Source organism: Antedon bifida, chromosome 4 (assembly GCF_963402885.1).
Source record: "Antedon bifida chromosome 4, ecAntBifi1.1, whole genome shotgun sequence".
Lineage (NCBI taxonomy): Eukaryota > Metazoa > Echinodermata > Crinoidea > Comatulida > Antedonidae > Antedon > Antedon bifida.
The window spans coordinates 4,746,972-4,773,033 of NC_136229.1; the positions used below are offsets into that span (position 1 = coordinate 4,746,972).

The 26,062-nt window shown below is 33.5% G+C and overlaps 3 protein-coding genes across 5 annotated transcripts in view; 2 read left to right on the top strand and 1 right to left on the bottom strand.

The window, feature by feature from the left end:
• LOC144839930 (PMS1 protein homolog 1-like) overlaps positions 1-1,616 on the bottom strand; it is a 33,323-nt gene extending 31,707 nt beyond the window's left edge. Inside the window, exon 1 of one of the 2 annotated variants that reach the window (XM_078695513.1) lies at positions 1,535-1,616. The gene's annotated coding sequence lies outside the window, so the exon portion shown is untranslated. The remainder of the gene's footprint in view (positions 1-1,534) is intronic. The other variant, XM_078695514.1, reaches the window with a different exon arrangement.
• A 104-nt stretch (positions 1,617-1,720) lies between these two features.
• LOC144839956 (26S proteasome non-ATPase regulatory subunit 11-like) lies at positions 1,721-11,721 on the top strand. The gene is made up of 11 exons (XM_078695553.1): positions 1,721-1,825; positions 2,538-2,639; positions 3,281-3,405; positions 3,589-3,718; positions 3,970-4,081; positions 4,517-4,599; positions 4,714-4,858; positions 5,469-5,592; positions 7,850-8,011; positions 9,264-9,315; positions 10,653-11,721. The coding sequence occupies exons 1-11, from the start codon at positions 1,738-1,740 to the stop codon at positions 10,793-10,795; spliced, it is 1,266 nt and encodes a 421-aa protein (XP_078551679.1). The 5' UTR covers positions 1,721-1,737; the 3' UTR covers positions 10,796-11,721.
• A 5,500-nt stretch (positions 11,722-17,221) lies between these two features.
• On the top strand, positions 17,222-24,655 carry LOC144841587 (cyclin-dependent kinase 5 activator 1-like). Of its 2 annotated transcripts, none has more exons than XR_013612042.1 (2): positions 17,222-21,722; positions 21,757-24,655. XR_013612042.1 is itself a non-coding variant. In XM_078698003.1 (2 exons), exon 2 carries the CDS (start codon positions 17,451-17,453, stop codon positions 18,612-18,614), a length of 1,164 nt encoding a protein of 387 aa, XP_078554129.1. In that variant the 5' UTR covers positions 17,222-17,344; positions 17,431-17,450; the 3' UTR covers positions 18,615-24,655. The 2 variants fall into 2 exon arrangements, 1 of the variants encoding a protein (XP_078554129.1); XM_078698003.1 differs by having other exon boundaries at positions 17,222-17,344; positions 17,431-24,655.
• Positions 24,656-26,062: the final 1,407 nt, after the last annotated feature.

Genomic DNA, 26,062 nt, shown 5'->3' on the forward strand with positions numbered 1-26,062 from the left:
GGCGAGGGGTGGGAGGGTGTTTGTGGGGGTGGTGCTCGCTTTGGAAGGATTTCATGAAATTTGATGACAAAAACATAAAACAACCATTTATAAAAACTCGATTTACAGTAATTTATCGCATTTTCTATCTTGATACAGATTATTGCTGTATGCATTATATTTACAAGTTTTGTATTTGATATATTTATGCGTTTTTAACAGATTGCGTACGTTTGAAGTTGGTGGATTCTTCCACAAGTTTTCTGTGGAATCAATTTTTTTATTATGTTGTCTTTTTTAATTTGTGGAGTTCCTGTTTTTCTTTAAAAACTCTCTAGACATATAACTGGTATCCATATATTCACATTTCCAGTATAATTTTGTTTCAAGCTTTTTAAAGAGTACTTCTTTAACATCATGAAGTTTTGGTATGCGTAGAAGTCGGTATGAGACATTTTTTTGTCTATAAAAAGTACAAATTTATTAATATTATGCAAATATATTAATATGTAATAGAATAATCAATGTAAAGGAATAATCAATATAATGGAATTCAATGTAATGACTACGCTTACTTACAGCCACACCCAAAAAAAAATGTAATTCAAAAGACTAAAATACCAATTTCCCAATGCCATTGTTTTATAACAAAAGTTACTTGACATTGATTTAAATATCAATTGGAAACACTACAAATGACCATTGAACTTTTTTTACATTTTCAAGGATAATAACGAAGACATAAGTAATAAAAAGTATTAAACTTAGGCCTACTCATTCAATAGGCTCTTGAAAATATCCTTTGCAGCCATGTTCTTCCATTTTAGTTTGGTATCCGCATAAATTTATTTTTAAAATACAATAATTTGATTAAAAGTATTCAATTTATTTTAGTTAACATCTACAAACATAGTTTAAGCGTGCTAATTAGCATGCATCAAGTCGACCTCTGATTGGATAATTGTTACTGCTGCAGTGTGCAGTCAAGCGATCATTTCCTGTTGTGTATTGTTTTTTTGAGATAATGCTTTCTACTGAATTTTTTGTAGGTATGAATAAAGATAATGCCCAAACAGATTTTAATTTTTTTAATATTTTTAATATTTATAGAAAAAATTGTTGGTAGCTGTTAAGTTTAAATGATAGATTATACCCTCAAAAGTCATGTAAGACAAAAATCTCAATTTTGAAAAAAATTGAGATAATGCCCTTTCGTAAATCAGGGCAGTATATAGCCTAACTAGGTAGGCCTCCTCCTAGTCCTTGCCTAGCTAGAGCCTACCTGGCATAGGCCTACTTAACTTGCTAGGCCTTTTTATTTAGTAGTAGCTAGTTAGGCTAGGCCCTACTAGTTCTAGTACTACTAACCTAGCTAGGCCTAACCTAGCTACCTCACTCAGGCCTACCTAGGCTAGGCCTAAGCCTAGCTAGCCTGCTGTAGTAGTAGTAGGCCTAGTACTAGAGTAGTAGGCTAGGCCTACCTAAAACTAAGCATAGGCCTATTATATACAATAGACAGTGTACTACACTAAAATATGCACAATTTGTTTCTTACTTGTTGCGTAGTTGAATTAAACAGTATAATTGATTGACAAGAACCTGAAACTGGATATTATCTGCACTGATTTAAGTTCTTCGCGCGAAAAAAATGTTTTGATGTGACTAGTGGAGTGCAGTGAACCGTGAAATATGGGAAATTTTTAACAAAAAAAGTCGTATAGCGCCACCTAGATATGGACATGCACACACAAAAAAAACATGGCGAACTACACAGAAGAGTTTGAGAAAGCAGAGGCTTTATCGGCAACTGATAAACATGCTTCTATTGATATATTTCACAAATTAGGTTTGTATAATTGAAATATGGTTGTTTATGTAAATGATGTTTACTTTGAATTATTTTTTCGTGTTTTGTTCTTTTACATATTTAAGCAAAACATTTGGGTAGGTGTCAGTGACTCTGCAAGTTTTGGCAGTCTAGCTAGCTAGGCGGCTATGCTGCTGCTGGCAGGCTAACCAGTGGTAGACATAGCTGTGTAGTAGCCTAGCTAAGGCCTAGCCTAATCCAGAGATATGCCTAAACCTAGCTTGTTTGTTGTAGGTTAGCTAAACTATGGGTTCGTGTAATGCGAAGGTGCCAGTCAGAGTGATCCACCGTGATTGATGATGAGGATAAACTTGTTGTTGTACATTGTATGTATTGTAAAGAAAAGAAAATGGGTGCTAGGCCTAGGTCTACTGCAGTTTCGCACCTAAAACCAGGGAGTTGTAAAATAAGCTTATTTTACAACTCCCTGCTAAAACCATGTAGGTAAATGCTAAAACTTGGCATAAGACTTCACGGTGACTCACCATCACCACCGCGCAGCGGGTGAATGTTTTTAAATTGGGTAAGCTCAAAATAGAAATTGTGGTGCGAAAGTGCATTATTAATATTAGCATTGGAAAATGGCTCGAGCTAGACTCAGGGAGAGTGGGAAGAGAGTAAAAACCATCAATTAAAAAAAACCAATTAAAAAAAAGATTAAAACTAAATTTTTAAAATATTTGTTTTATAGTGAAACAGGATTTTGAACAAAGTGATGATGAGGGAAATAGAATCAAAGAGCAGAGTATACTCCAACTTGGTTCACTGTTGTCAAAAACTGGACAAGCAGAAGGTACTGTAGTAGAGTAGGCTTAAATTAACAACATTTTTGAAATCTTAACAAATATCAACAGGTTTTTTTTTTCGTATTTTAAATATGTGGAATTGTGACAATGTATATTTCCTTGAATTTTGCTGCTGTACAGTATAGTTGTACTGTTGTTTTATATCTGTATTCTATTGTATTTTTATATATCTGTAATTTTGTATGAATTTTTTTCATTACAGTATATTTTTATATAACCTTTTTAACTTTATTCTAAAATGTTTTTATGCCTTGAGGAAGACAAATTTCAAATTTTTTTTCAAAAAAAAAGTTATCACGAATGTTGATTGATATATTTAGCCAGCTACAGTATTTCCCCCTATAGTAGACAAGATATAATATACAGAAACACATAGAGGGACACACAAGCTACGGTTTTATAAGTCTCAATATCAAGTATAAATCAAGTATAAATTTTAATTGTTATTAATTATTCATACTGTATATTTAATGTATGGAATGCAATCAATGAATTATATAATTTAAAAGATATTAAGTATGGTAATTCTTGACACTCCACAGGGGCAAATTATGGAGACTGAACTGTAGGGTCTACATTATAATTAACACTGCAACTAAATAATACATGTGTACATGTTTCATTTCAGAACTAGGAGGTTTGATTAAATTTACTCGACCCTTCCTAGCGCTAGTGAGCAAAGCTAAAGCAGCCAAACTGGTTCGTGCTTTAGTTGACCTGTTTCTGGACATGGAAGCTAGCACTGGCAATGAGGTAAGTTATTGTCTGTTTGTATGATAATGTTATATGTAGCAATTAAAATCATTATTTGAATGAATTTTTATAGTTTATTATGTTTAGATTCAACCTGTTAGTGGCGGTTTCATCGCTGTTAGTTGTCAACTGAATAAAATAAATAAATAATTATTTATATGTATTATTTTCTGGTTTATTTAGGTAACACTTTGCATGGAATGTATTGAATGGGCAAAACAAGAGAAAAGAACATTTTTGAGACAAGCTCTGGAAGCCAGGCTTATAGCCCTGTATTTTGATACCAAACAATATCAAGATGCCTTGTCTGTTGGTAAGTATAGCTTGGCTCTAAGGCTCTGTCTACACTATCAAACTTTATGATGTGATATGCCTATCACACTTTTTTGGTCATACTAGTTTGATTGTCAGCAGACACTGTTTAGGGCCACCTTCTATAAATAAGGTTGAATAAAATAAATAGTGTAGACAGAGCTTTACACAAAGATTTAACTATAGGATTGGCCTATACCCACGTCACTGAAACATTCTTTTCATATCTAATAATATGTTTGTCATCTGTAGGTTCTAAGCTGCTAAAAGAGCTAAAGAAACTTGATGACAAAGCTCTTTTAGTTGAGGTTCAGTTACTTGAAAGTAAAGTGTACCACGCACTCAGTAATCTACAAAAATCAAGGTAAAATTTACAAAATACCTTACTATAACAATTGTCGGTCGAAACCGTCTAAAAATAAAGACTTTTATTCAAGACCAGATCCAGAGGTAGCGCTCCCACTTTTGAGAGCTAAATTGATGCTATGAACTACCTTTTGATATCTATTTTTGACAGACTGTTAACATTATATGTTAGCGTTTCCATGTTTAACAAGTCCTTGATCTTCCCTGATATTATCCACTAACAATAAGATATAACTTGTTATTCTCTTTCTCACTCATGAGGACGATTGAAGTATATTGATCGAAACGTTGAAAAACTCAGCAGTTCTTTTCAGAACTATACCTGGTGTACCGCAAACTTTGTATCCATTTCTTGTTATAACATATAAATCAATATATTATATTTAAATTGTGTGTGTACCTTTATTTATGTTACTTTTTATTGTCGTTTTAGAGCGGCTTTGACATCAGCCAGAACTACTGCAAATTCCATTTACAGTCCACCCAAGCTGCAGGCAGCACTAGATCTACAATCAGGTATTAAGGCTAATTTCTAGTTATCCTATCAGACTCCATGACTATTCATACCCACAAAGGAAATATTCTATAAAAACTCTAATAATAATAATCTCTTTTTTTATTCTCTGTAAGGTGTTCTTCATGCTGCCGATGAAAGAGATTTCAAAACGGCATATTCATATTTCTATGAAGCTTTTGAGGGCTACGACTCAATCGACAGCCCAAAAGCGATGGACGCCCTCAAATACATGTTGTTATCCAAGATTATGTTGAACTCGTAAGTCAGTATTGTTTTAGAATAATGAACATTAATATTATATATTATTATGCGCATAAACTAACAATTATTTTAATGTATATTTGTCAAACACTGTTGTCATCATTTTTTCTAATAAGAGTTGTCTTTCTTAAGCCCTGTCTACACTATCAAACTTTATGTTACACAAAATGTGATGTGCCCATATATGGACATGATGATGTCATATTTAAGCATATCACTACCATATTTGGGCACATCAAACTTTTTTTGTCAAACTAGTTTGATAGTGTAGAAAGAGCTAAAGACTTTGTTTCCGCGGCAATAACAAAGTTATCGGTTAATTTTTTAACCAATCAGATAATTATTAAAAAAATATAGTGCGCATGTGCAGACATTACCGACCAACCAAGTACCCAATCACAATGCAATTATTTTTCCTTCAGGTCAAAGTTTAAAAATTATCATAATTATCTGATTTGAATGAGATAATTTTCAGTTAATTTTTTTTTAGCGAAATCGGTTAAACCTTGATTCCACAGGAACTTTATCGGTTAATTTTTGGCTGCGGAAACACAGCCTAAATCCAAACAAACTGGTTCAGTAATTATTCCTTTTTATTCTGATGTAGGCCAGAAGATGTCCAGTCAATAGTAAGTGGTAAGCTAGCACTGCGGTATGCTGGATCAAATGTAGAAGCAATGAAGGCAATCGCCACAGCCAGTCAAAACAGATCCCTATTAGAATTCCAAAAGGTAATAAATTATTAGATTATATAATTATTTTATTATTTATTTATACTGGGTGACCTCTAGACCCAGTTATGATCAGTGGCTGTGATTTACTAGTTCAGTTCAGTCTCCTAACCCCTGATAGGGTTGTTGAGGCACCACTGCTGACTTTTGGACAATCCTCCTCCATTGATCTCTGTCCTTTGTAGCTCGTTATGAGTCACCAAAGGTCAAACCTGTCCATTCCTTGATGTTGTCTTCCCACCTCTTTCTCTGTCTGCCTCTCCTTCTCCCTCCTGGTACGGTACCCTGTAGGATGGTCTTGGCCAGCCCACTGGATCTCGACACATTTTTTTTTTTTTTTTTTTATTCAAGCGAAACAGCGATATTTACCGCCACTAACAGGTTTGATACAAACAAAGTCAGGACTGTTTAAAGCATCTTGATTGGTCCTAACATTGATCAAAGGCTTCTTTCGTCCAGTGCCCACCTTGACCAGAGGAAAGGCATAAGCCAATACGTCTGAGGCAGATACTAGATGCATTGGCTGCCATAAGAGTCAGCAGTGCTGATTTCAAATGCCTAACGGGACCCCGGCTCCATATACTGCACCCGATATTCCCAGATGGTCTCCCATCCAAGCTCTAACCAGGCCCAACATTGCTTAACTTCGGTGATCTGACATGTCGGTACCACCCCAGCTTTCTGCTTTTCACAATTGATAGCAGGTGTATTGTCCAATTGCTCTCTTGTACTAGTATATCAGGGTAACCATCTACTTGTCTCCAAAGATGTACTAGGTTCTTTAAAGTTCACAAGAGCTAGATGTGTACACTGGACCTACGGTTTATAGTCTTTATCCGACTCGTTCTTCCACCAGAACCATGGAGCGAGTGAGCCTCGAACCGTTGCCAATGTTATGGCTACCCAATTATTCTTGAATTGTATCAGTTTGCTGAGTGACACAGTGATTTAAGGACCCAGATTAACCCTCCCACAAAATGTATGTCTTCTAAATTGTTACCCAGCTACGGGCAACTATTCTAAAACCATATGATTCAAATCATTGACAAGGCAACTTTCATTCATCATCATACAGGAAGGTTAGAGTCATATCACATCACATAGCTACTACGAGAGATATTTTTTTGTAATAGTATTCATAGTGCAAATGAATACGAATTAATATTTTTTTATTCTTATATGCTGTGTTTCACACAACATTTATTTTGTTTCATTTTAAGTTATTATTTGGATGCACCTTTATCATCAAAGTGTGCCACTGTTATAAAAGTGAAGTTTTCCAATAAATTATTATTATTATAATAAGTCGCTAAGCAATAAATTTACTATTCAGGGGACACCTCTATTAAGAGGACATCTTCTCATGAAACGAACAAGAGGAAATATATATTCAGAAGACACCTATATTCAGGGGTCTCTTAGTTGGGTTCTAAAGGGGTTTTACTGTATTTCAATCAATTGTTACATTTTTAAAGCGCCATTCCAACAATCATTGCTCTTTATCGCTGTCAAAAAGTTTTTAGAAGTGACTTAAAACTGTCCAAAGATGTTGAGTCTCTGATATGTAAATGCAGATTGTACCATAGCCTAGGCCCAACAGTCCTGAAAATAAGTTTGTGTGTGTACAGTGATCAACCTATTCCTAGTGTGCCTAGCAATTCTAAAATGTTATGTAAACAACTAATACTGTAGGAGATATTAATCAAATGTCTATGGCATTTACGTGATCTAATATCAATGTTCTCAAACGTAAACTCATCTGTTTTGTTATTTCACCTGCCCTTTGCGTACATCCTTCTTTTTTTAATACTCTTATTTTGACATTTGCAAGAATGTCCTTCTATTAATGTAGTTAAAAAATTTCAATCGATATTTAAAGGTTCAGTTTATATAAGCTAACCACAATTGTACATAAAACAATTTAATTTGTTTGTGCTGGTGGCCTTGTCTGGTGCCAAATTGTAGCCAGAGTTAGGAAAAACATCTAACTATAGTTTTTACTGTATAAAGAATCTTTATTTATTGAGGATGTGATATATTATATTTTATCCATTATTTATTTTTTTTATCCTGTTATTATGATGATAATCTGGAATAAAACCATGTGTTTTACTTGGACAAATTTATCATTATTACTGTCCAATAATTTTAAGCCATAGTTCTTTTTTTAAAGAGTTCTGTCATCTGTTTATTAGCCATTGTACTAAATCAAACGCTGTAAAATCTAAAAACTTGACCAAAGAATTTGTTTTTGTAGGCTCTAGAGAATTTTAAATGCGAGTTACAAGAAGACCCAATCATCCAGGCTCATCTAGAATCTCTCTACGACAACTTACTAGAACAGAATCTGTGCAGGATAATTGAGCCTTTCTCACGAGTACAGGTTCAGCATATAAGTACCATCATCAAACTACCATTGGTGAGTTGTTGTATGTTTTACAGTAGAACGTCTCATTAAGGGGACATTAGGGCGGATCCAGCATTAAAGATTAGGTGGTGGGGGGTATTTCATAAATGATAAAAATGATCCATCGCGTTGCAGAAAAATAAAAATAGTCATTACTTTATTTTAAAAAGACATGGCTGTTACATTTTAGCCCCACCTAAATCCGTGCCTGATGAGGGGTTATACTTAAATTCTAGAATAAGCGACTTTGATAACTCAAGAGGTCGCTATATTTCAAAGGTCAATCAGGACAAAAATGTCCATCTAGGCTAGCGCGATGATTTAAATTTACATCATCGCGCTAGCCTTGCGTCTTTTTTTTTGCCTATTGACCTTTTACATATGGCGCCCTCTGGAGTTATCGAAGTTGCTTATTGTCCCCAATGCAGAGTTCACTGATACTTCTTTTCTACTTACCTCTAGCCTTCATGAGGTTTGGGTCCCCAGACTTATCAGTCTTACCCACTCTATAAGGCATACCACATAAGTTTGATTCAACCTATGCAGTAGTAACAGCCCTGAAACGCCTCTTTGTAACATTTTTGAGCTGAGTTTTCACCTGTAAATGTTTGCACCCTACCTAAACATTATATGTTGCTATGTCCCTGAAGCTTTATTAAACAAAACTGATTATGTACTGTATCAGACTAGGATTGGTAAAATATATATGTACATATATTTCATATTCATGTCATATTTCCATTATAAATCATAGAATCCATAATTTTGTGTGCTTTTTTTTGGTGTTTTCACTGATTGTTTTATTATGATAGCTTTTATATATAGAAATGTATATTTGTTAAACTTCAATTTGTTAAACCATGTTGCAATAAGGAATATGATTATGGCATTTGTATAATTAGAGGGTAGGCTCACTTAACCCCTTGATTACCCTCTAGGTAGTAGTCCCACTGTTTGAAAACGGTGATAACTTTCTAGGGTTGGCCATTATCATGTTGAAAAATGTACTACAGTATAGTGATGATTTTAAACGTATGAACATATTGGTTTAAAAGGTGCATTTAGTGGTAATGCTATTGAATATAGTTTACTTAAATATTCAAATTAAATAATGAATAAATTTGACTACAGTACAGTAATTAAAGGTGCAGAAAACAAACTTTTGCATGTGCATTTATTTTAAAATTATATAATAATTCATCATGATTAATTTGCTTGCATTAATTTTCTCGCATTAATCATCTCTCATTCTTTTTGCTTGCAGCCTCTCGTGGAACGGAAGTTGTCTCAAATGATACTTGATAAGAAATTTCACGGTAAGGATACATCAATTTATTTTCGTCTTATCTAGAGAATTGTACATCCCTACGGTTAACTGTAACATTTATTCGTGTTAACGATCACCTCTCTAGGTGATGTACTTAGTAATTAATTTAATGGGTTTGTCCAAGTATATGAAACATGAGACTCTCTGTCTCTTTATAGGTTCTTTTACACCTGACAAGCAAAGGGTGCTTGTCAGTGTATAATATTTCACTGTCACTTCTTAGCTGTAAATCTTGATAAATAACAATTACAATTTATCTTTTTTTAATATAGATCTTAGCTCTTAACCTTCAATGAAAAAAACAAAACACACAATTAATTAGTTGAAAGAATAACATTCAAATTGTTTTTGCCGTCATTGTCAGCAAGTTAAAGAATTTGATGATATAGAAATCAACTTTTTTAATCATTAGGTATTGATTAAAAGTTGATACACTCAAATTAATTAATATTTTTGTTTATTTTTATAGAGCTATGTTTAATAATATGCTCTTTTTTTCTATCGGAGTTTAAATACGTTCAAAATTACGGTATAATTTGTTCTGCATTCAAACGTGTGTGGTCTAAAGCTCTGTCTACACTATCAAACTTTATGTGATGTGCCCATTTATGGACATGATGATGTCATATTCCTACCATATTTAAGCATACCACTAGCATATTTGGGCACATCACACTTTTTTTTGTCAAACTAGTTTGATAGTATAGACAGAGCTTAACATTACATTAAATATATCCTTAAAACCTATCATGGTTATAATATCTAAGGTACAAAGTTTTATTGGTGTTAAATAACACAGAGTACTGTAGGTATAAGAGAGTTAACCAATCATGCAGTCACTCACAATATGATTTTGTATCAGCTCTGTTCTATGCATGCTAACCACAAGTGTTTGTTAACATAGCTAATGCATCTTCAATTTACTGCAACATTACACTTCTTTTAATGGGTTTGTTTACATTGTGAAGGGTCGTTATTGTGTAAATATAATGAGAGGATACATCATCTCTTATACTCATTGATTTTCGTTAGTTATTTTCTTATTTCAATATTTATCTTAAGCTCTGTTAAAGCTCTGTCTACACTATCAATCTTTATGTGACAAAAAAATGTGATGTGCCCGTATATGGACATGATGATGTCATATCACTACCATATTTGGGTATATCACTACCATATTTGGGTATATCACTAGGTAGAGCTAATATCGAATGACACATAATGCGTAATTAACCAATCAAATTGCAAGAATTCAATCATGTGTGTTATAATAATAATTAACAATGTATAATTTTTATTATCGTTTTATTTTTAATCGTGCTTTAGGTATATTGGACCAAGGCGAAGGTGTTCTAATTGTGTTTGATGAACCAGTAGTAGACCAGACGTATGAGATGGCTCTGGAGACCATACAGAGCATGGGCAAAGTTGTCGACTCTTTGTATAATAAAACCCACAAACTTCACTAGCAGTCGTCTTAACTCTTTGATATTACAGAAGAGGTGACATCCTGGAATATTTGGGGTGAGTTGCAGCAGACGACACTCATTTCATGACTTAACCATGTTCCTCAGCACAATTAAAGTTTTTGAGATGTTATGCACTTTTTACTGGAATGAAAAGGAGACGTTTTATTCAACAATTTCTTTTTATATGGAAGAACGCTAAAACAGGACATTTTTCGCAGAAAACCTTACGGATGACAGATAATTTATTTGTATTGAGTTGGAATGGAAAAACAGAAGTTCAACAATACTGCCTGTTTCTAATTGCATAAAACAGTTTTGTTTTGTTTTACTAACCAACTTATTCTTAAAGCTCTATCTACATTATCAAACTTTATGTGGCAAAAAAAATGTGAAGTGCCCACATATGGACATGATGACATTGCTACCATGTTTGGATACATTACACTTTTTTTGTCAAATTAGTTTGATAGTGTAGACAGAGCTTTAAACAAATGCAGATCTTTATTTATATTGGTTCAGTTATTAACTGCACTTAATTCTTTGTTTTTACTAATCCAAAAATTCATCGTTCCATGAACTGTATCTGTCAATTGTTCTCATTAACTTAAAGAATGTGTTCTTTTAAGTAAAAAATCTAAAAATGACTTGATAAAGTGTGGAAATAATTATTATATTTCAAATCACTTATACAGTATCAGGAAGTAATGATTTGATTGTTAAAAATTGGTGAAAATACCAATGCTTTCTGTTGAATTGATCATCAAGAATTTGATGATATAGTGCCAGAATGTCTCAACTCGGTGATACACATCTCATCCAGCCCATGTCTAGATTGGCTACTAGACACAAATGTACATCGCTTGTTTTTAGTATATTGTTTAGCAAATTAATTTGAATAAATTCTGTACAAGCCTACATTTACATAATTGCACTGAATTTTATGTTTATATTTTATGCTTAATAATGCGAAATTTGATTACAAAATTACAAAAAAACCACTGTCATTGATAGTTGAAACAATGTAGAATTGAAACTGAGCTTATGGGGGCCCTGAGCAGTTACCAGAGGGGGGTAAAAAGCATTAAATATGTCGAAAATGCTAAAAACGCCCGAGGCCAGCGTTGGATGGTTCCTTAGGCCTCCGCGCTACGCCACTGACGACAATTAAACATTATTTTAAGGGATTTTTTTTTTAAATAGAGTAATATTGACACGAAGTCGCAGAAGTGTTTTAAGATGAATTATCGCAGTTGACAGCGACTATCTAACGATCACATTATAATGTTGCCTATAGTCGGTTAGAACAGACACATTACGTTGATAAGGCCATTAATCATTGTGCGCATTTATATTCTATACACTACATTGATACGGCAATTTTTTTGCGAGTAACATCCACTATGCTACGGTATACTGTAATTTTGATTGCTTCAATTCAAAATGAAAGCGAAGCTGTTGAGATTACAAATCTTTCGATTTAGGAGATTTGTGGTTATTTTGTTTAATATGTTAGGAGATTTATATGATGAATACGAAATCTTAGGGAAAGGATTATGGAAAATAATGAATCAAAAGAAGATATAAATATATACCTTACATTGATTAATCCAATAGTGTCAGAACTTTCATACATAAATTTCAGTAAACCAAGCTTTAGGTCTTTCTATACTATCAAACGACAAAAAAGGTTTGGTGCCCAAATATGGTAGTGATATGACATCATCATGTCCATATATGGACACATCACTCTTTTCACATAAAACTTTGATAGTGTAGACAGAGCAATATCAATTGCTGTGTGTGCACGTAATTAAAACAGAAAAGCTGACATTAAAAAATTGAAAATGTCTTTGCTCGCCGCAGCCAAGAGCATTTATGTCATCATCACAATCTATGACTTTTGATGATGTGTGTCTTTTGTTGTGACTTACACGTCTAATATTGAATGACATTTCTTCTATGGCACTTTTTTCTGGCACAGTTCCTTAAGTCATTCTCCACATTCACGTGTACTGACTTCTCGGATTGAAAATCTGAAAAGATTAGGCCTATCTTCTAAAAGCTAGTATGCATGCGCAAATATGTTCGTTATACTCTGCATAACAAATATTGAATATGTGTCAAAGCTTCGGGACATAGTTACGTAGAACTGCATTTTAGTCACACATTACATAATATGGTATAACCGTGCTATAATATATGGAATAAAAGTAGGCCTAAGTCACTTTGTAATGCAAGTCACTGCAATAGTCGACATTCCTTGTATATAAGCCGTGTTAATAATATTATTTACATACGATCTATAAGCCATTATAGGCGAGGAATATTCCGTTACATAGATCAACCATAATTCATGTCCGATACGCTATTACTGCCCCATAACTTAGATTGCTATACATTTAAATGTAGGATTTATCATACATTGTTGGCTATACCGGAGGCTGATAAATGAACCCGCAGTCCGCATATTATTATACCATTACAGCACACTGCATATAAACATACGTTTTTGGATGTTGTTTAAATCGAACTAAACTGAATTCATTTAAAATGTTTGAAGAAAATAGAACACATGTCTAGTTCTAGTTGTACCATGACCTAGTGGATCATATGAGCGTAACAGATGAGATACAGTAGTAGTACTCATCATGATACGATACACAGGCATAAGCCATATCTCCTAGTGGTGCCTATCTCTCCGGGATGAACACATTTAGGCTGTCGTAAATTAAAACAAAAACAATATAACCAAAAACAAAACATTGTATATTTATTCATTTATTAAACAAAATCTTTATTCAGGATTATAATCAGGTAGGCCTGTCTTTATTTCCTGTAATTTATTTTTATATAAAATAAAATTGGGGGAAAAAATTGTAGTTTTGACGAAGTTTTGGAAGCTGTTTGTCTTCTCTACATAGTATAGAAATGCATGTACAAATAAAATCACCTTTGTTTAGTTTGACGATGCCAATATTATGATGAATCGTTAAATACAGTATTTATCGATGTTTTCTTGTCCTACTCCTATAGAGTTATATCATGATTATTCTTTTCTCAATACTTTAGTTTTCTCAATACGTTCAGCTTCAGAACACCGCGTTGTTGAGTGTGATTAAACAAATTTATGCTCTTAACTAACGATTTTTAAATTTAACAGTTGCATAACTTATACTGCTACAGGTTTTATCGTTTCGATTGTGTATATTGTACATGTCTACATAAATTGATTTTTGAACAAAAATAAACATTTACGATCGCGTTGAATTATGGGTCGCATAATAAAATAACCATTCGATAGCATGCAATTATTTTACTACAATCGAATGTGACGATCGCTTTCCTGTTCAATGATACGATTAAACTCTGATCTACTGTATATCGATAGCTCCCTCTATGTAATTGACTCGGTTTCTCCCACCATTCTTACATTTTTACTGTTGATAAATGATCTAAAATCCTTATTTGGTGATATCTTAATTTCGATCTTTCTTTTTTTTATGTTAAAAAAAGAATTCGGTATGCCATAAATGCACAAACGCAGCAAATGCGTTTCTGTAGAAACATACTATACTCGGTACACTGTTTCGCCTTAAATCAAACGCGTTGCAAACGTTGAGTTAGTTACACAAGCAAACTCCGTTTAAATCTATACGTCAGCTCACATTCGTTCCGTTTAAATATTGACGCGTTTTTTCACATGCTCCGGCTCACACAAGTACATTATGTTTAACGCAACAAACGCGTTTCAAATGCTGCGTGCGTTTTGTAACCAAATCCATTCGTTTGCTCACCGAACCTGACCCGCTATACGCTTTTAAAATGTGTTCACAAGCCTTAAAGAAAATATTCTTGACGATAAAACGTATCCACATTAAGCTGGCGTACTTAGATGCAATCCAGCTTAAAACTCTGACCAAACTAAGTGATTTTTTAATGGCCCACCTACGCTTCTCATTCAACGAAAAAACATTTATTTTATTTATTATACAGGCCTATGTTTAAAGTATTTACGCGTCAAAAAGCCGCCGTAAAGTTAAGTAATTGATCGTCATTCGTTCTGTGAAATGTAGTTTTATCATTCGCCATGTAAACACATTAAGTTGTCTTAGTCATGTTTGATTTGTCAAGTCTATGCTTAAGGACTAGATAAATAAGTAAAACGTAGAAACGCATCCATTTTGATATACATTCTATCTAACAAGGCATATTAATGTAAAATATTAGAAATATACAGTGTAAACAGTAATTATTCCAATACGGATTTCCGCCTTATATGTTCACACTCCCATTTTACTTACAAATACAAATACATTTATTCATAAAATCACAAATAAAATAATAGTATTTACAATAGTACATTTATAGTATTTACCATATAGACAACAATTGTACGTAAATATGATATTAAATCATGGAGGATTTCTTCCATGGAAAATATCAAATTATAATGGACCTCAAAAGAGCTTTATAATGGATTTTGACATGAATGTTTTTAGTATCTATACTTGTTACAGTATACAATTGTAAAACATCTATAAACTAAATGTAGGCCTATGTCTACTTATTTAAGATCACGTAGGCCTTATGTTTTAAGATAGGTCATGTCGCGTTAACAAAAATCAAATAAGAAATATACTTATATACAATTCTTGTTTGTTGTACTGAAAACTTTATACGCAGAGCGTGATTGACAACGATGCGTCAGTGCGCCTTTAAGTCTGGTTTCTTGGACGCAATGCAACGATGCAGTCAAACGCCAGTGAGTTGACCAATCACAAACGACAGTTCGGATGATCTATCGAGTCGTGATTGGTCGAATTGCTTGCAGCGCACTAGTGCGTCCTTTCGTTGCATCCAAGTCGAAACCAAGCTTTAAGCGTAGAGAGAGATATGGAAGATGGAAACATGAATGCGCATGCGTATAAGTTGACGCTTTCGATTCGCCCGAACAAATTCGACAAGTGGGAAATCGGCTTTAACCACACACAAATAATGCACTTGTATATTTTATATTTTTTTTATTTATTCCATTCAGTTATACACAAAAAAAGTTCTAATAAACCAAGCCCAGCAATAAAATTTCAAAAAAGTACAATATTTTATTGACATGATTACAATACCGACACTTATCGAATTATCATATTTTTCATTCATCATAGAAAATATATATTCCATAAATTACTTTCTTACCGTCGTCATGACAATACGTCCTCTTTTCTGTACTCCTCTTTTGATGGGATATTGTTAAGTTATTACTGTATATCAGTTATAACGATTTTCAATCAGTGACTCATTGTTAATTATGCAAGATGCGGAAATGAATCACATTAGCTAATGGTAGAGTGGAATGTGGTTGATGATGTAGATGTCTTTTACATTGGTCTACGTGGGATTAGATTAAATCCTTCCACAAGGGCTCTTTGATGACAATCATGGAAAAAGAAGAAATTGTTTTTTTGAATGAACTACGAAAACGTTTGAGGAATGTTATTTCATGGTTACCCTGTTTGACAATGATAAATTATGTTATGCCTATTGACATCATAGTAGTTAACACGCGTTTTAATTAATATTTAACCCTCATTAACAACAATATTATTTTCTCCTTTCTTTTAAACTACTGTACACATTTATCATATTACCAAAAGCACCCTTATAATGAGCCAACAATGAATGTAACAATACCTAAATACACCCTTAGTAAAATGAATTCGTCCTTTAAAGTTGCAGGCGCAAAAAAATGGAACAGTTTACCAATTAATATTAAATCGGCACCAACAATTACGTCCTTTAAGGCTAGATACAAATCTCATTTCTTTTCATAAAAACTGTATTATATTTAATTAAGTTTCTCTTTTGTATATTTTGATTAAGACAGGACCACAATGTAAAACAGATACACTGTTATCTGATTGTTTTATCCTGTATAAATATATTATTTATTATTATTATTAATATTATTATAATTTTTTATTTAAAATGACGTAATATTAACAAAAAAGATATGTTTCGGTTCAGTAAATCTAAATACGCAATGTTACATTTGTTACGTCTGTACATATGATTATTATTATTATGCATGCAAACATCCAACAATATAAACAAATAGTGATCAAGTACATTTGTAGAAACCTTCTTTCCATTATCATTTTGACAGGATATTTATCTGTCCTTTTGATCTCGTCAGCTTAATGTGCCCACCGCTCTTAGTAAGGTTAATTTTATTAAAACTGTCGATATACCTGCAATACAACGTCAAACTGCATCGACGTAATATCATTATGAATTTTTCTCAAGGAGTCAGCGCCGATATTGCATCGACCAATAAGATTCGAGAACCGAGCTTACATCGCGACAAGCCTTATGTTAAGAATACAGCTGTTTATGGAATGCAACATCGCGGAAACGGGTTTAGACTGACAGACGGTGTTTCGGAGGAATAAGCGTACGACGAACAGTGTCGCTGGCTGCTACAACAGCGAAGTGGCCTCAATGTAAGACCTCGGCAAGCTTCGCCGCCCCGAATTCTTGAACCCGCTTCCATCGGTAATTATCTGGGGATAATATTATTCGACGCTATCGTCTAAGCACCATCTGTATATACTGTTTTAATTATAGGCTGTCATCCATAGATACAGATCAGATCGTCACCATGGGCACAGTACTGTCACTCTCACCCCGTCAAAAGGATTGTGGATATTGTAGCGGGACAAGCAGCCTTACCATGAGCAACATAAACGCATTTTACAACTCCAAGAATTTTAATGTTAATTCTACGGATACTACGTCGATTTCCACCGGCTGCAGTACAACTAACACCGAAAAGAAATCTATGCGAAAGCATTCCATATTCATCAGTAACCTTGGGTGGAAAATGTTCAACCCTTCTGGAAAGAAGAAATCTTCCGGACATATACCTTTAACAAGTGTAAGTACAACAATTGCCAATAATCATACGAATACTAATATGGGATTGACGAATTCGGATAAGGCGAATAATAATGTTTTAAAACCAAAGACTACTAATAGGCCTATACCACGATCGAATTTAATTCCAATGAACACACTAGATTCCAATGGGAATACGGAAGATCTAGATTCAAGTATAAAGAAATCGTTTTCATGTTTTAATCTGAACACAAGTTCAAATGCAAATTATACTGCTATAGCGAATTTATCAACAACATCTCAACCACCACCACCTAAACAGCCAGCTCCCCAGCACACCGTCAAGCCCACCAATTCCAGCGTCACTACGACCTCTTTCACGTATTCCAATGCCTCCTCTTTGAGAAAGTCCCAAAGTGGGCCTAACGTCCGCGCTGGAAGCGGACTGATAACCAGCAGAAAGTTCGTGCAATCGTCTACAAGTGAACTTCTAAAATGTTTAGCAAATTTTGTAAGATTTCACTGCCCGTACCTTAAGGATTTTGACACTGCGGATGCCATCGTCTGGCTTCGAGCCGTTGACCGCTCCTTGCTTATACAAGGATGGCAGGATGTAAACTTTCTGTCATCACCAAACGTCGTCTTCGTATTCATGTTGGTGCGCGAACTTCTGACAAAATCAAGAGTCAGAAAGCCGCAAGAACTTCAAGGCATGCTACTTACTTGTTTATACCTTTCGTATAGTTACATGGGCAATGAAATCAGTTATCCTCTTAAACCATTCCTGGTGGATGAAAGTCGGGAAAAGTTTTGGGATCGATGTCTAAAGATTGTAAATGACTGCAGCGGCAAAATGCTGCGAATTAACCGTGATTCCAACTTCTTTACAAGTATGCTAGCCGATCTAAAATCATACGCTAAGGTCTAAAGAATATATTTTTAAAAACAAAACCACTACACGTAATGATTCAGCAATCAGGCGGTGGTCAGAAGAGTATTTAAAATAAACAAAGGAACACCACGGGTGCTCAACAGATTGTGAATTTTTAATTCCTAATTGTGCAATGAAGAATTATGTAGTCTGCTATTTATTGAATGTATGAAGTTGTGAAATAAACATCTGTAAACATAGTGTTATGATCAATTGTAGTGTACCAATTTGGTACCATCTTTAACAAAACAAGAAATGGAAATTATGTCTGTGTAAATCAACAGGAATATATGAACAAGTTTTTTGACAAATTCTTTAGGAATAATGTAATAATAAACGTTGATATTGAAAGGTGAACACACGAAACCAAGATTGGCACTTTTCAAATGATTGTTCTACGATGAAAATGCCGACAACATTACGCTCCTGCTGTGTTTGATTTGTCCCGCTGCTGAAACATGATTCTCGTGGTGAACACAGAAGCAGACGGTGTCCAGATGCAAAATATTGGGCCTAGCCGTTTTATGAATAATTCAAAAACAGATATTCAGAAACTATCGTAAACCTTCAGTTATTGTGATGTATAGTTTTAGTACGTGGTAAATTACCTACCCTGTAACTAATTAACATACGTATATGGACTACAGGAATTTGTATAATTGGAATTGTTATTGAACGAAGATGCAGATTGGAAATCAGAAAATGTGTTTTCTAAAGTAATGTATCAAGTAATACTCATGGGGATTGAAGAGTACTTTATTTACAGCCAATTATTTTTGGAGATAGAAAACAATACATGGAACGAATAGCATTGTCAAGCAATGCAGAGATATCTAGTTTTACAACATCCTCCCCAACGCGTCATTATGAAACGCCAATTACCAAGATTCGCTACACGAAAACAAGCGCTCACACAGAAAGCTAATTATGTATTCGTGGATGTGTAGTAAATTAAAGCGTGGATAAATATATCGTATCCTTTTTAGCTATAACCAGCGACGTTCTAAAAGGTTAATTCGTTCAACAACGAAGAAGGATTCAACATTGTTAATATGGCAATTTGTAAATGAGTATTATTATAACTGGGAAATGTTGAATTGTGTTTCATTAAGGCCTCTCCATCTTATCGTAGAACATAGGCTAGCATTTGTAATACAATCCAATTTATACGACTGTGGTATATGAATTATCAGATAGGTTTAATACTTTTACCGCCAAATTGTGTATGCTATTATAAATTGAGAAACTGATAGAAGTAATGACATGCGGGAAAAGAAATATTCATAAAACGGCTCAATATTCGTATTTAATGTATTTTGCTCCTAGCAACAGATATTTAAATTAAGACGGCTCTGTTGATGAAAATCTCCTGCGTTTTCACTGCGCATGTCCGTCAAATAATAAGAAAAAAACCACACGTCCTTAAGCGGAAGTAACTACCGGCGTAAAAAGGAAATATCATTACGCGCATTAATGGTACGCGCTCAAAACTAATTGAATCATCATTTTCGTGCTTTAAGCGGAAATGATTTGTCATTACGTACATTAAACGGGAGTGAATATTAAGCAAATTCTGTCCACGTGCGCAACATATTTGAGTGTGTATACGTGCTACTGTTACATTGTTTAAATATAGTTTTGTAACAGGTTTTCATCTGAAAACATTAAATTAGATAAATAAAAATGGCGACTAGTCGATGTTAAACGTGCTTCTACTAAGAAATATTGTGGACACCCATATTGATTTTCTTCGCGACGCCGTTGAACAGCGACTAAATAAAACACGAATAGGTAATAACAAATGCTGTAATCCAATATTATAAGTATAATAGCATTTTTTTATTGTCTCCGAGAGAATTATTTTCTATTTAAATTATTTATGTTGTAAAAAGTAAATTCATAATTATTTATTATGGTAAATGCATTTTATGAAATTAATGTGTGTCAGTTCTATGCAGTTGTGTGTACGATTTTTATTAAGCATATTTTAAAATTAATTTATTTTCAATATCTAAGTATATTCCTTCCTTTCCAATTCAATCTGTGTGTTTTATTATGGAATTCTGTTTTTAAAAATGTAGTATTTAAAAAACCGAAAAGGATATCATTCCAATTGTTTTAAGCATATTTTTTAATTTTTTATTACTATTACCTTATGATATTGTGATTTCTCAGAGTTATGTTTTATATGATTGTTCTGTAATACAGTTTTAAAGGTCACATATTTTATTCATCAATTGAGTGCGCATGCTCTAATATATTAACCGAGAGCGTAGCTAGAAATTGCTCATACTTACTGTAGATAACTGAAAACATACAATATCATTATACAACGGGATAAAATTATCTGAATATTTTACGTTCAAAAAACCAATTCTTCTTAAAACTTTTAGTTTAAAATCGTTTTCCTCTATTATGAATTTTAATATTGGGAAAGGTTTAAAGATTGCTAGTTCCTTCATATTCATTAAACTTTGATTGGTTTGTTTTCTTGCATTTCGGAGACACACGCCGTTTCGTATGCGTTGTTGTACGTGCACTGTGCGTATAAATACGTAGTACGCGCAATATACAAGTGTGGAACATAACGTGCAAATTTAATATAGTTTTTTTTTATCAAAGAAATTCACACTAATATGACAGTATATTAATTATTTATTTCTAACTTGTGCATTTTAATGAACTGCTTAACTGCAATACCATTAATAATCTCGGAATTATAATGAAGCTGATACGTTTTGGCATAATTAATAAGAGCCATGTTTCTCCAAGAAAATGTACCGTAATTAAATTGGCTGTAGTTTTCAATTTACTCTACCTTCTTAATTATTAATTGCTTCAGTATGGAACGCACACGTCGCCTAATAATCCCTGCTTTCTGTATCATCGCTTTACGTTGGGATGACCAAGTAGGCATACGTCATCGCAACTATACCTTTTAATAATACACGTCGTCTTTACTAATTAAACGACGATTAAATTGGCACATGACTGATGTTCATAAATAGCATTTGTAATATTATTAATAGATGAGTAAATAACCCTGTGTTGTTTATGTTAAAATGATTGCCGCGAAATCCCAATGGACTGACCTGGATGGAAAAGGTTAATGCAAATATAACTGACCTGGGTGGAAAAGGTTAATGCAAATATGTTTGTATATTCGAAAAATATACATCCACAGGCCTAATGCATTTGTAAATTCTTCCAAAATTTACTACGGTATTTTATTTACAGGTTTCGAAAATACTGTACATCCGAGTGTGCTACGTGTGTATGTACTATGACCTTACTGCATAATGTTCGCATCTACGTCATTATTATAATGTACACGCGTGACCTCATGTGTGTAAATTAACATCAACGTCATGTTTGTGCAATTAATGACCTTTATCTCGAGCGTAAACATCTTGATGTTTAAACCCACGTAATTAAATTGTATTTATACATGACCTCTGTGCTAAAACCATGTACATTTGTCATGATCACTGTGCTCAATTTTATTCATATTTGACAAAGTAAAAATAGTGTTTTTTCATGAGCTTTGTAATGATTATCCGATTATAAACATCTTAAAGTAAAAAAATCTAATCTTGAAAATATTTGCGATGACGTCTGAAATTTAAATATACAGTATTACAATTTACCAATGCGCATGCGTAATAACGTACTACGACAGTACGTGTGTGTTTTCCAAAATACGTATGTTAATTCCACGTCTAATTTACTATGCACAAACGATTAATTATAGTTCAATAATATGCTGATTATTCTAATGGTTGCTACAAAGTTCGGTAATTCCTGAATGATCTTTCGTATGAAAAACGTTACCCTCTGTTTGTGCATCTGGTTCCTATGACCGTTTACCCGCAACTAACGGTATCGGCACGCCCGATTTGTCTGTTTTTTTATGAACCATATTGCAATATTACTCAACAACATTAGAAATATGAAATCGCCGCTCCATCCATAATTTGGACATTTTGCACTATAACGTATTTTATAGCAGAGAAGGTTTTAGAATATAAATATCATTTTATTTAAACATGTACATAATATATAATTATAATGGTATTTTATAAACTGTGCGAATAATAAATGAACCGGAGATTTAAAAAATGGAATATTGATTTACTATAGATCCAATTTAACGCTGAATATTATGATTAACATTAACATACTGACTCGCACATTGGTCCTTTAAGTAAGTAAATAATATCGTTGACTTGTCTTACTCGATCAATAGTTATATGCTTTACAAAATAAGGTGTGACTGTGATGTCATACATTACCGTGTCTAATGTCTAAAACACTCACTGTAAAAATAGTATTTAGATCTTAAACAGCTTTGTCCACACATTTAGCCTTAAACATGTTTAGATATGAACATGTTTAGGTTCTAAATATATTCTAAACATGTAGTCTGTATCCAACTCAACACATCAGTGACGTGTTTAAAACACTACACTGTAAAAATAGTGTTTAAATCTGAAACAGCTTTGTCCACACATTTAGCCTTAAACATGTTTAGATATGAACATGTTTAGCTAATTCTAAATTCATTCTAAACATTTAGTCTGTATCCAACTCAACACATCAGTGACGTGTTGATTGTTAAACATGTGGAGCAATATAAAGACACGTTTAGGTTTTAAACATGTTTAATTTGCCATGTGTAGAGCTTTTTTCCACCACAGTAAAATCATATGCAAGCAACGGTAAACACGTACCTAAACATGTTGACTGAACATAATAGTGACATGTTGACTGCTAAACGAGTGGAGCAAAACAACATGTAGCTATAAACACGTTTAGGTTTTAAACACGCTAAACATGTAACTACGTGTTTAAAAGTGTTTAAAAGCTAAATGTGTAGAAAAGTGTATGATATTCTTTATGATCCATAATATAAAAGGGGTGTTGCAATATTAATCATTTTCTTCCCTAATATTCAAACGCACATGATTTTGTATAGTTTATAAAGCACTGCCAATTAATAATGGTTCTCAATAATACCAATTGGACGTTTAACATCAAGTGCAGCGAAATATTTCACACATTGTGCTTGTGTTTAATTCATCTGTACTTAAGTTTTGTCTTGTTTAATAATAGTCGAAAACACATTGTACAATTGTGTGTGACTATAATATGAAAGGTATATGACGTACGGTTATGGGCTTAGCTTTTAAGACACTGTTGAAAAGTGAATCGGAAAATATCAAAGGTCATTTTGAGGCTTTACATTAAATTGAATGAATGTAAATCTTTATAATTCTGCACGATGTTATGAAGTACCGTACGCATTAAAAACCGTATATTATAGCGTATTGCAAAACATCTCCTTATGGCGGCGTCACGTAAATGACTTCAACTCATGGTAAATTAGCATACCGTGCAGTCATGTATTTTTGTTCGTCAGATATTATTTTGATAATTAAATAATGGCTATGTGTACTTAGATATAAGAAATAAATGTAACGTTGATTTTCTGCTCAAATTTCGGATTGACTACAATTTTGAGTATGAAATCACGCGTTTGCTTTGAATAAGATGATGTTGGTTATGTACATTCCAATTACTGGGATATAACAGAATGCGTTAGCGGTAATACTTTCAAAGTGTCAAGATAACCATTGTGGGTGTGGCATTATTTTGGGGAGGGGAAGGGGTGTGTCGTTAGTGTGAACTGGAAGGAAGATGTGTGAGTAATCATAATATGTAATAAAACAACATTGTAGATAGAAAAATATATTAATAATAAGCAAGGCTGTACATAATCTATATGGGATAAAATACCCTGCACCGTTGCTACAATATGTAACGTGACAAAAAATTAGATTCCAACGAATTAATATGTATTAAATAAATTATTATGGTGAACAGTATGTATGTACAAAAATTGAAATGTTAGATTGCCGGTCCAGTTCTCCATTCAATTGAAGTGTTTTGATATCCAATGTTTCACCAACCGTTGTGTGTACTTAGTTTCTTTCTCTTGTGAATAAATACATTGAAAGGACATGCGTCGACAAGAAATCGATCGTTGTGTGTATGTTTTTTTTTATTACTTGTTTAACATAATTTGTCGCTCAGTCATCGCGTCTCAAGCGTGTATAAGGTTTAAATATGAAATTGTATCTATGGTGAATATACGGTATAAACTTAATAACATTATGATCGCCGTATTGGTGTCATTCGTCACCAAACTGCCGTCATAATCATCTTCTTCGTGATATAATTTCTACTTCGTTATATTCATACTTGGCATGGGAGAGTACAGGATGCTTTGGCAATAAGGGCCGAACAAGAGGTACGAGGTCCTCGTCCAGAAAACATACCTAGAAACGCATTCCCATTTCCCCCAATTTCCAAAATGGGGCCGGATTCTGCTCGGCTCTCCTGAATCCGTATATTTTATAATGTCATAATCGGCCAATCTAGATATCACCATCAACATATCATGGTCAACATCATCATTATCAACATATCATGGTCAACATCATCATCAACATCATCATTATCAACATATCATGGTCAACATCATCATCAACATCATCATCATCATCAACATTATCATGGTCAACATCATCATCAATATATCATGGTCAACATCATCATCATCATCAACATATCATCATCAACATATCATGGTCAACATCATCATCAACATATCATGGTCAACATCATCATCATCATCAACATCATCATCAACATATCATGGTCAACATCATCAACATATCATGGTCAACATATCATGATCAACATCATCAACATCATCATCGTCATCAACATCATCATCAACATATCATCATCATCATATCATGATCAACATCATCAACATATCATGGTCAACATCATCAACATATCATCAACATCATCATTTATTTATTATTTATTTATTTAACTTTATTTTACAAGGGTAGCTCTAACAAATGTACTATCAACATCATGATCATCATCAACATCATCATGATCGTCATCATCATCATCACCATCTTCGTCTTCGTCATCATCATCCTCGTTGTCGTTTTGACAATATCATCAGGCTGCAAAAAAAAACCATAGTGCATTTTCATTTTAATTGGATCGTCAATATTGTTATCAAGAAAAGAAACCATTATGCCTTGTGGTTTTGAGAAACCCATAGCATGTTGTTGATGGTACAAATGATATAAAAGTTTTATATATACCAGGCCTGTTCGTGTGCTTTATATTATTCTATACGTCTTGACAACATATGTTTATGGAACACATACTGTGGTTTTAATGACTGTTAATGTTAAGAGCTAGCTGTAGTCAATCATCGTGACGTTTCAACCTACCACGTGTTAATGATCTATTTAATTTGAGAACATAAAGCTTGGTTCCCACTAGGACGTAAGCGCAAAGTAAGTGATTTGGCCAATCACAAGCGATGGATTATTCGAACTGCCGCTTGTCATTGG